We start from the raw sequence: 12694 nt of genomic DNA on the forward strand, positions 1-12694 counted from the left end.
GTAGAAACTCAGTTTTTCAAACCATTTCGAAAGTGTGTTTGGCTGTTGTAGCGAAAAGTTGTATGTAGATATGTGATATCAAATACTTTCTTGTATTTTTGTTAGGCTGGCCTAACAGTTTTGAAACATTTTTGTTAATAATTTCAAAAGTCTGTTCGGCCGGCCTAACACAATACTTATATGTGATATTGAACAGTCTCTCTTGTATTTTTGTTACACTGGCCAAACAATTTGAAACCTATTTTTTTTTCCAAATAATTTCAAAAGTCTGTTCGGCCAACCTAACACAAAGTTGTATAGAAGTATGACTGATCTTGAACAGTCTTTCATGTATTTCTGTTGGGCCGGCCGAACAGTTTTGAAACTCATTATTTCAAATCATTTTGAAATTTTGTAAGGCCGGCCTAAATGGTCTGTATATGAATTGTTAGGCTGACCGAACGGTTTTAAATTGTTTTTCAGACTGTTCAAAATTTGTTCGGTCAGCCTAACACAGTGTTTCTTCTGTGAAGATCTATTTCATTTATGTTTTATCAAATATTCAGCTTTCATATTTATGTATTTATTTGTTAGGCTGGCCGAACAGTTAATCTCCTTTTTTCAAATCATTTTGAAATTTTGTAATGCCGGCCTAAATGGTCTGTATATGAATTGTTAGGCTGACCAAACGGTTTTAAATTGTTTTTCAGACTGTTCAAAATTTTGTTCGGTCAGCCTAACACAGTGTTTCTTCTGTGAAGATCTATATCATTTATGTTTTATCAAATATTCAGCTTTCATATTTATGTATTTATTTGTTAGGCTGGCCGAACAGTTAATCTCCTTTTTTCAAAACATTTTGAAATTTTGTAAGGCGGCCTAAATGGTCTGTATATGAATTGTTAGGCTGACCGAACGGTTTTAAATTGTTTTTCAGACTGTTCAAAATTTTGTTCGGTCAGCCTAACACGGTGTTTCTTCTGTGAAGATCTGTATCATTTATGTTTTATCAAATATTCAGCTTTCATATTTATGTATTTATTTGTTAGGCTGGCCGAACAGTTAAACTCCTTTTTTCAAATTATTTTGAAATTTTGTAAGGGCGGCCTAATTGGTCTGTATATGAATTGTTAGGCTGACCGAACGGTTTTAAATTGTTTTTCAGACTGTTCAAAATTTTGTTCGGTCAGCCTAACACAGTGTTTCTTCTTTTATGTTTTATCAAATATTCAGCTTTCATATTTATGTATTTATTTGTTAGGCTGGCCTAACAGGCATATATTTGATGCATTTTATGTTCATTTGAAATAAAAACCATGAAACACATCTTGTTTTTGTGAAGTTTTGTTCAACATGTATGAAAATATGGGTACATATTTACATGGTAATTTTGAGGAAAATGGTCATTTATTTGGGAATTTGTGTACTTTCCCTTTTGATAATGTACTCTGTTCTTAAAACATTGTCATAATTGTATGAATCAGATTTTTGCTTTGTATAGTATCTCATTCATATGCAAAGGAAGTTTGTTAATATATAATCACATGAAACAAACTTTTATTGCAGCTTATGCTGTCAAAAACCTTCAGCAGAAACCCAACATCAAGAAACAAAAAGAAATACGGAATCTCTTCAAACAGAAGAAAACATTGAAAAGCAAGAAGAACAGTAAAAATTATTTTGTTTTCACTTTTGATTGTCTGATGATTACGAAAATATGACCTGTGAAGTTTCCACTTTTCTCTATTTTAGATAGTATCTAGGAGAAAAGAAAAATATCCCTTTTTACTTTATGATACAGTGAAATTGCCGGCTGCATTTGTATCGTCAGTTGACGCAACAGGATAATTAATGAATTAACCTAAGACACAAGGTTTTGGGGGAATTTTAAGACTAAAATGGAAGTTCGAAGCTACAATATATCGTATCGACATAAAATTCTTGCGTAGGGCATATCAAGTACATATTTGCTCTGATTTCATGGGTAACATTTATAGGAAGTAAGACGTTTTTAAACATTTATAATGCGGTGAATATAGAGTTAATGCTTGTTTGGTATTTACGGTATACAAATGTGTTCCTATTTTTTTGCTGTTCTACCTTTTACATCAATAACAGTTTTTTCTGCATTTTCAGTCAGACAGAGAGGAAACAAAGAGTCACATGTATGTTTATTCATTTTACTGTACATTTGATATTCAAATTTAACTCACGTTTTTCCCTAACATATTATTATATACTTACAAGATAAGTATTGACTGGTCAGTGCCAAAACTTCTTTGCAATACCATATGTAACCATTTTAAATTCACATAAACTTTTTGTAACAATAATCTATATATCAACAAGAGCTTGAACAAGTCGGATATATATTAAAGCTTTAGATGATGACATTATCGCTGAATCGTCGTCAACAAAACACCCGATAGAAGTACAGGTTATAAAAGAAAACGGAGACGATGCCAATAGAAGACCCACGTAAGACTTTTCTTTCTGATATGTTCACGTGTGATATCTTAAAATCATTTTTTTAACGACAAATAATTTCAAGACAATATGCATATTCATAGTCGGCAATTTACAATGTTTTGTTACTTTGTTCTCAATTTACTGTGTCAAAAGAAGCGCTACGTATTTATGAAAAATAACAAGGATTACAAATCCAAGGTCCATTTTTAGTTTTGAATATTTTGAACAGCAAATTTAAATCTTAACAATTTTTAAATTAGTAACATGTTACATGCTGAAAACAGATTTCTGAGATTAGGAATAACAATAAATCATACGCAAAATCAGAAGGATATTTGATATTTGGAAGTTCTGCAAACGCTTATCAGTCTTTTATGACTAATACGAAATCCATGGATGCATTGTTTTTAATTTGCAGGAGTCAGACATCAACAGAAGGTAAACGGTTTCTGCCAGTTTTGCGTGAGAATTTCCTTTGTCATTTTATGACATCTCAAATATTCGCTCCTTTGGTGACATCTTGAAGGGCAGTGTTTAGATAATGCCAATCAGCTATCGATCTTGCCATATATTTTTGGATCTAAAACTGTTAAGCATATCAAAGATATAATGGGTGATTTAATAAAATATGTTGTATGCTATACAGATACATAACTTCCCATGGCGAATAACAATCCCTGTGAGGTTTGGTGACTCTAGGGAAAAATATATTTTGATATATGCACTACACAAATTTGGACGGACGGACGGAGGAATGGCAACTCTAAGTGCCCCCCTGCCCCCATGGCAAAAAATGGAGATGGGGGCACAAAATGTTCATATTGATTCTTTAATGTACGTAGTAAACGTATTATTAATGGTATTCATTATGTTGTACATAAAACATTTTATTTCACGACTTTAAACTAGATCAAAATATTGTTAAATGTATGTTTACAATTTTGAAAATAGAAAAAAAAAACATACTGATGATCGCGTATAAAATTCAGGTGATGCGGTTTGTAGCACTAAGAGGAAGGTTTATAAAGCAGTCAAAGATTGGTTACCGGAAGAAATGGTATGTAGATTATGCACTAAGTTTTAATAGAATTGCCCATCAATGTTGACATAATTTATTTAGTTTCTTTAATTCAAAATTGATTTATTATTAAACTTACATTTGATTCAACTAAAAATGCATACAGACTTTATCGGATATAAGGAATTAACAATAACCCTTGGAAACGTAACACAAATGTTCTTTTTATAAACTTTTACCAGAACCTGTGTGCAGAGGCAAATTACTAAAACAATAATTCAAAAATACATAATGATAATTGTAACAAACCAGCACTTCTTGCATAACTTTGTTCATGTTTAGATAGACAAGTACGGCGAGAAATTTATCGAAAATGGCTTTGAAAATGAGATGTTCATAAGTTCAATGACAGACAAAGATTTGGGCAAAATTGGAGTTAAGAGTAAGTTCAGATTTTCATTTATTTACAAATGTCATTGATATTGTTACGTGTCGGCACACCATTTCGAAAGCAACATTTACAATTATCATACTAAACTAAAACACGAAATTCAATATCATTGGTTTGATTATGTGTTTAATTTATTTTACAGCTGACGGAGAAAAACTAACATTACTTTTGAAAATACGGACATTACCAGAATTTAAAATAGCCCCAGAAATTCCTGTAAGTAAACAAAGATTAATATTGAGATAAAAGTAATGCTTGGTCCATGCTTTGTAAACCTCTAAGATTCAAATTGTTATATAAGCAAGTAGACATAACAAATGTATATCAGTCGCAAAGACAAACATGGCCATTTTTTTACATGAAATTCAACAGAATCTGATGTGATTCTGCAGTAAAATTAAAATAAATTACGTCATTCATTGAAAGGAATCTGAATCAGAATAGTTCTGAATTCCTTTCAGAATATGCAGTTACAACCCCCGCAACAGACATCACAGTCTCGTCAGTTTTAAATGGCAATTGATTTTAACAAGTATACAGTTTTCATACAAGTGTGTTATTGAATAAAAATCTTTAAACTTTATATAATTATGTACTTCGTCAAATAATATTTTATAAATTGTTGTTTCTATAAGTTGTTTCAATGTTTCAGATTGACTTATCGGATTGGTTAGACAAGATTGGACTTGAACAATATAAAGAAAATTTCATGAATGCCTCGATAAAGTCTACGGAAGTAATGGAAGCACTGAAATCATTTGGAAAGAAAGACATCATAAATCAACTAAACATAGTAAAGAGAGGTTAATATTAATGTTCTAAATTCTACTTGACTACTTTTAACACATCCAATACATTTGCTAAACGCAAGTTTTTTTCTTACTTGAGATTATGATATTTACCTACCTTTTATATCAAAACACGATTTTGATTTTGGTAAGTACTTAGTCTGTAGGCCAGTGACATCCTATATAAACTAAATGTGAGATCATCGAAGGCATTAAAAGTATCGGACGAAGTATTTGAGTCACCACAATTTATTACATGACTGTATTCTATTGTTTCTCTGATTGGCTGAAAACGGTTCGAAAAAGAATGAGTACCTATCATATCAACTTATCTTGGGATATAAATAGTACGAAAATAAAAATAGATTGAAGTAGGTGCTTGAAAAACCAATATCAACCTGATTTGGTCTAAATTTATTCCTTATTTCTTTATTAAAGATATAATTGTAATAACAAGACTGACTATACATTTCTTCATGTAATAAAACAATTATTGGCTTTTTCATAGGTTGATATCAGGATTTATCAACCCGAAAAGAGTTATATTCACCGAACCGAAGTCAATAATTGTATATTATCTTCTTCTTGAAACAAGAGTTATAACTGGAGGTCATATCATGCGTAATCCACGATTTCAACATTTTAAATTTTATAATTTAATAAATGACTGAGTGTATAGTTTGTAAGTTATGTATTTAAATTGTGATCTTTATTTACCAGTGTATTATGTATTTTAGGACATGTCAAGCGCTTACTCTATGCGATCGAACAGATGCGTCAGCCGACGAAAAGTAATGTATATTATAGAATCATTACATAATTTATTTTGCATTTGAACTCCATAACAAATGGTATCAGTAGCGCTAATATTCAATAAAAGTTATAGACTATTGTATCCATATTGACCAAATTAGTGATGTGCTTAATGGATTCACTCAAGAGATATTTTCGTGACGAGGTATAAAAAATATAGATAAATATGTTTGAAAGTGTTTAATGGCATAACTTGATTGCGTTTGCATCAAAATATACACGTTAGACACTTTTTAACATTTTTAGACGTTCATACATCCTAAATGGTCATATGAGATGCTGCAAGGGGAATCCATTAAAATTCTCTGTGAGTGATTTAAATATAAGATTTTTATTTACTAAAATTCTATATTCCGATCACAAAAGATGTTAGAACGTCCAAACCAGTTTTGTAAAATGTTGTTGAATGGATGAAAGCTCTACACACACAACTATGCACCGAACGTGCAATTAGAAAGAAGGGGACTCTAAATTCTGTCATGTGATAATTGAAAATATATCCATTTTTTACTATAATTTTGTAGCTGTCATGAAATATTAATACGCAGTTTTGTTTTGTGTTCACCACATCAAAGGTAACACTTTAATGACCGCTTTATGTTAGGTAATGGAATTTGTGCATTTTACTGGCAAATAGAACAAAACAATATAAACTGTAGTATGATGGAAATATAAAAAACTGTGAAGTTGCGGAGACATAAGGTAATATGATGATATAGTATATAAAAACACTGTGAAAACCCTAGTTTTGGTGGGAAGGTTTTGCCTTCCAGCAGAGTCTTCGTCCGTTGAGCTCTTTGTTTGCCTCTCAGTAGAGTCGTCTTCAACTTGGCTTCCCACTGGTGGCAATTTTCTGGCAGGTTTCTTGGTCTCACTTAGAGTAACTACAAGATAACTTATGGGGGCTGACGTGCGTCCTGTTTTATATGCTACCGAGTAAGCACCGGTAGGCGCCGGTTTGTCACCGGATCACAGCCGGGCTATGACGGGATGCTACCGGCAGTCATCTGGGCACTACCAGCTACGACCCGGGTCACTCGGGATTACACCGGGATCAATCGGGTTCACGCCGAACAATCAACGTGGATGTCCGATGTCAGACCGGGACGAAACCAGGGTCAAATTGTAGATTCTGCTTCATTATCGGGGATTTACCGGGACACAGTCGGGAATATGAGATCCAACTTACATTTTTTGTGTGTAAAAAATGTCACGGTTCATCCAGGTATTCCGGCTAATGTTTACCGGGAGGAACCGGGACCGTCACCGGGAATGTGATATCGGGGCCAATTATCTTTTTTGAATATACTCAGTTGTATTTACATATTCTAACAAATTTTCTGTCTTGCATCTGTTTGTCTTGATTCTGTAAGTTGAGTATACATTTGCGTGTACATGATTTTGTTTTTCTCGGCTTTCTTTAAAGCACCAGTCTCAAAACAGTGTTTTACATTAGACAGGATACTAGCCATTTTGTAACACTAACAAAATTGTATCCCTACCGCGCTTCAAATGCATTAAAATACATCTTTTTGACTTCTTTTGACATTACCTTTACCTAGGTAGTCAGAAATGTTTTAATGAACTTTTATTCATTAAAGCATGTGGAAAAGCAAAACAAACACATGAGTATTCCGCTGTCATAATTTCGTAGCGTTGTTTAGTGTCTGATCCCGCACGTATTTACACTATCTTAGTTCAAGATCTATATGATACTGGTGTGTCTTTGTCTTGCAAAGGCGTTCACTGGTTAATATTACGACCTGATAAATTAAACAGCAAATTGAGATTGTGTGAGTTGCAAACGGAGTGGAGTTTCTCTTTTTAATGTTGCTTTTATAATATGTTATTTTCCTCATTCTCAAACAATCGGTGTTTACTTAACAGTATGACTGACAACCGGATATTCAAAAAAATCCCACAACTTTTAAAATATTAATATCGTTTTTGTTTTGACAAGAAATGTCGTCATTGTCATGCCATATCTGAAATCACCCGCTTTAATACGTAAATATAATACAAATTAAACATGAATATAAAACTATGATCTAAATTACTCACGATCTGAGTTTTTGCACAGAAGAGTTCAAATGAATGTAAAGCATTATATCTAAGCATCAACACATGTTAAAAACTACTTTACTTTACAATAATATGATGTACGTACATATGTGTACATTATTATTGGAATATTAAGGTCCTGTCATTGCTTACTAATAGGTTAAAGGTTACGTGATCAATAGGTATGAACATGAACATGAAGGTTCATTTTGGGACGTTACAAATGACTGACCAAAGCAGTTTTATATCTGTTTTGATTAAAACTCGGTTTAGCTTAATGCAAAACCAAAGTATCCGAATTAAGATCATAGATATATCTTATAGGAGAGGAGAACATTGAAAAGGCAAGAACGGCTCTACTTGAGACAAGAATAGAGAATTGCTCGGATCAGCTTCAAACGTTTTGGACCCACTTGATTGAACTTTGTCTTGTTCCACAATCTTCTGCATTTGGTTCAGAAAATACATTGAAAGGTAGCTGGTAGTAGTTTTGCTTTAAAGGACATGTCCATATACATGTACACAATCTATCAAGGTTTATGACAGGCAGTATTGTGTATCAGATCCCAAAATTGATTAGGGAAGTTGGCAGTTACTTGCGGAGAACAGGTTTGTACTGGTACAGAATCCAGGAACACTGGTTAGGCTAACTGCCCGCCGTTACATAACTACTGTTAAAAAACTGCGTTTAACTCAAAACAAAGAGACAAACAAAATTAATAAATGAATATGATTTAATTCTATATTGAATGAGTCTGATGCAAAGTAAAGCTAAAGAGATTTCTGTTATATCAAATGATATAGCTTGGCTGTCACATTAGAAAGCTTCTCTACATATTGTAAAGACGGCACCGTGTTAATAGGAATAATATACTGCCAAAAACTCATTTAATCATTTTTTACTACAATACTAAACGAAAGGTAGTGTCTAAATAAATATGGAATGCCCTTTTAACAATGAAATGTTAATGTTTCTCGTACTTGCAATGGTTAAGAACATAATGCTTTATAATTCTATGCAAAAATAATGTTGCTGTGTTAAATTATGTACAAACAACCTTGATGTTGCAATTCTGTTATATGAATTAACGAACTTAAACGAATATTTAGAAGATTATAGAAAAAACTTTCCTGAATTTTACAGAGAAATTGAGTGAATTGCGCAACACTTGGCTTGTAATATTTGCTTTGTCAAATATTTTGTGGTTGATACTGATTTTCACTTTGGCTGCACAAGGACATTTGCTGAGTGTCTTTGGAGGCAACCCTGTCGGTAAGACAATATTGTTATGCTGGATGTGTTTTGAAGTGTATGCCAAACCATGCGAGAAACAAATACTCACTGTATGTGATACCGAAAATAAAAGTTGCTCAAGTATCAATTAATTTAATAATATTGTGTTACCTTGGATTTTCTTTTGCTTAACTCATTTAGTTTATTATTTCTAAAATTCAATATCTAATGTGATATAAATATCAAGTATAAGATGTATGGCGTGGACATAATGCACCCTTTCGGCAGGCAATACGTTTCACACTCTACGTTATTACGTATTCAGATCATGCACACATAAATTTATTGTTGAAAAAGATACATAAATCAGAAAGTTTTAAATTAGTGTTTGAACACCTTCGAAAGCTTTTATTGGAATTGTAATTAGAGAATCTTTAACCTTTTAAGGATAATACGTCGATGCCACGTATTTATTATTGTTTACAACATTTTAAGTTGTGCTTTATTTGTTCTGAAATTAAAAATAATGTTGCAGGTATTTAGTTTTTGTACTATATATATAAATATAATTATTTTAAAGATACTGTTTATTAACCGTTACAACTGGTTTCGCGTAACTATCAAAGAAATAGTAATTGTCAAATACTTAAATGCTATAATATCAATTGTTTTAGGTTTTATCGTCCTAGTCCTCTTTGGGTTCATTTTGATAATGCAATTTTTGGCGATGTTTGTGCACCGCTTTTCAACTTTGAAGCATTTTCTGGCCAGAGCACCATATTTCCGTAGCAGCGGCAAGAATGTTATCTACAGCCTTCGTACCGTGTACGTTATACTATAATTTTAGTATTTTGTCCAATAGAGAGATAATATGTTTGGATGCAACCTCAAGAATCTCATTTATAAAAATCCTTTTCAATGAACTTTTCATTGTTGTCACATGAACGTATTTTATACTTAGCCTGGCAACTGAATGGTAAGTACAATGACTGTTCTTGGTATATAGAACATACACGTGCGAACGTTTTGATTCATTTATTTAAGACAGATCACAAAGCTTGTATGACAATTATTAAGTTATCAAAAAAATTTGAATGCAAACAATATCGAGCAATATCGAATACTTTGACTTGTATAACATGATGTAAAATGGTTGTTCAAATTTTAAAAAAAGGTGGCAAAGTGTGATATTGATCCGAAAATTGGCCAAAGTTTATATTTTGTTTATTGCAACAAGCTAGAAATATTACTGTAACATTACAAAAGGTCATTTTCTTTATGTATTTTTGGAAGCTTTATACTTCCCTGGCTGAGCGTGTATTATAATACCCCTCGAGCGATTTCAGATATTTTACCCAAACGGTAAATCATAGAATAGGTCTAGTTCAAAAGTATCATGTCTAAGTTTTGTCGTAATTCTATGTGACTTCCTGGATAGACAATCAAATGTATTTTCCTTCTATTTCAGGCCTTTTGAAGACACAGAGCACAGTGTTTATAATAATCCAGTGTTCTCACCTCCCTAATACTGGTCTTATATACACAAGCAATTGAGCGGTAATTATTTATAACGGGTATTAGACACTGGCAAGCTTTTGTTCAGGTTAAAGCTCTACGAAGAAATGTTTAAAAAACTTCTTTCATTTGGCCAAATCGGTCCAAATTGCCAAAACTAAATAATTCATCCCTCTATTCTAAATGCTATGATCAGATAGAGTCTTCTCTAAAATTGTTTCATATTTACAAGTGTAGCGGAGTCTTTTTTAAAAGGATTGCAGACCATACGTAGGATGGCTAGCTAATGAAAATACATTTTGGTAGATACTGACTTACAGATCACTACAGATAAAATGTCGGTATATTCAACTAGTTCTGAATCGAAAGTAGACAATACATCGAAAACGAGTTTAAATTTGTAAGGACAAAATGTTAAGTTATTAAAAGATTGTTTTATACTGTGCGTGGTATTTACTCTATGATTAATTACGTTGTAAATCGGACAAACCAGTTGTAATATATTGTTATATTGTGATAAAATGTTCATGTAGCTACTGAAAGTCACACTGACAAATAAAATATTTCTTTAGTGAAAGTGAAAAATCCAAGATGCTCACCAGAGCAGTACTTCAGTTATTGGCCGGCATTTTATAAAGTTAACTGATTTCACGGCTTCCTCGCATAATGACAAATATGAATCCTACACCGTTCACAGGGAATAAGCATTTAACAAGTTAAAGTGTAAATGTGACGGTCGCAAGTGAAAAACTAGAAGTGAGCCTTTCAATAATAGATTTTATATAATCCTGAATATTCTTTGTAATCTAAATCTTGAAAATTATATTTGTATATTTACATCAATTATTATTTCAGTGAAGATGTATTATTAATAAATAAAAATTGAAATCCAGTCAGAGTTGTTTATTGATCATTTTAAATGATTCTCTTTGCACTGATTTCTTATAATATTCCGAGGTGCAGAATGATTATAATAATGACATAAAAGTTGTGCATGAAGTTTCTTTCAAATTGTCAGAAAAATGCAAATGCTGAAACAAGCATTGAAATTTCAGGAAAAGGTCAAAAGTGAGGTGATCTCAAAATGATCTACCTTTGCCAAAGTTGGCCACCATTTTAAAAACGGCCGTTTATATTTAGAACAAAACACACATACATTTTTGATAAATCTATCCGAACGTATCTGAAACTATCTGTGTTTTTCAGTTCCGTTTTTTTTTTCTTAGAAGCAGTCAAACCTTGAGACCAAAGTTTCGATACTTCAGAGTATTTCAATGATAATGATAGAAGACATTTGTAGAAAAAAGTATTTGCATAATAAAATTGTGTAGTAGCGGAGAGCAGTTACCGAAATACTAACCGGTACAATTCTCAGATCCCGTATTAGAAAGAAAAAGTTACTTATTAAGGAACAATGTAGAAAATGCTACTGTGTTTTGGAGGTCAGAAATATTAAACATATCCGTTATACCTGCATTTGTCAAGCTTAGTATAAACATTCATTTGCAATTACGCAATCCAAACGTAATAAAGTTCGAACAAAAATTCAAACCACCTGTATCAACAATTGAATACAAGTTCGAACATAAATTCAAACCTATTGTATCAACACTTGAATAAAATTTCAAACAAAAAGTTAAACCACCTCTTTCAACACCTAAATACATATTCAAACTAGAAATGTGTCACAGACACGGATGCCCCCGCAACATGAGAAAGGTTACAGGCATGGTACTGCTTACAAAGTAAAAGAAGGACCCTTGGCCCTATTTATTTACAGTTTGAATAAGGTGCTTTAGGTTGTTTAACTCCGTGCTATACCATGCGATATAACATTTCAATAGTCCAGCTGGAACTCTTTCATTTGTTTGAATACCAACGTATACTATTAGTAACCCTGCTTGTTGGTGACAGGGTACGTGTTATACGCTCTCGCCTGATATGGATTTCCTCGACAGCGTATATTCCGTATCCTGTCACCAACAAGCTGTGTAATGATTTTATCTTGCCGACTACCCTTTACTTACATGCAATAAGGACACATTTTGTATATTAACAAAGCTACTTACAGATGTACAGTGCACATGGTGCAGGTCCTGCAATCATTTGTTTGGTCATCATGTTTTGTTTATAGTTGATTTACACCAGCCATAAAATGCACAATGATTAAATCACAAAACACAAAAGCTCATTTACACAGGTTATGAACTGGTTCAGATCAGAAACACAAAAAAAGCTTTCTGTTCCATCCTTTCGAAAATCACTAGATTTCACGATGTCACAAATGTCTTGAAACTTCGGCTGTGGAGTTTCCACTTTTTCTATTTCATCCCGTTTCCTGTTAAATCATTTATCTTGCGCGTAGA

At 32.5% G+C, this 12694-nt stretch overlaps 1 protein-coding gene across 1 annotated transcript; it reads left to right on the forward strand.

Annotated features, from left to right (window-relative positions):
• Positions 1 to 1548: 1548 nt before the first annotated feature.
• Positions 1549 to 11196, forward strand: LOC123559053 (uncharacterized). Its single transcript, XM_053545677.1, has 13 exons — positions 1549 to 1647; positions 2116 to 2144; positions 2358 to 2457; positions 2867 to 2886; positions 3438 to 3505; positions 3809 to 3908; positions 4060 to 4133; positions 4570 to 4720; positions 5443 to 5496; positions 7904 to 8053; positions 8724 to 8852; positions 9488 to 9638; positions 10282 to 11196. Exons 5-13 carry the CDS (start codon positions 3503 to 3505, stop codon positions 10337 to 10339), a joined length of 870 nt encoding a protein of 289 aa, XP_053401652.1. The 5' UTR covers positions 1549 to 1647; positions 2116 to 2144; positions 2358 to 2457; positions 2867 to 2886; positions 3438 to 3502; the 3' UTR covers positions 10340 to 11196.
• Positions 11197 to 12694: the final 1498 nt, after the last annotated feature.

This window comes from Mercenaria mercenaria, chromosome 1, assembly GCF_021730395.1.
Source record: "Mercenaria mercenaria strain notata chromosome 1, MADL_Memer_1, whole genome shotgun sequence".
Taxonomy (NCBI): Eukaryota; Metazoa; Mollusca; class Bivalvia; order Venerida; family Veneridae; genus Mercenaria; species Mercenaria mercenaria.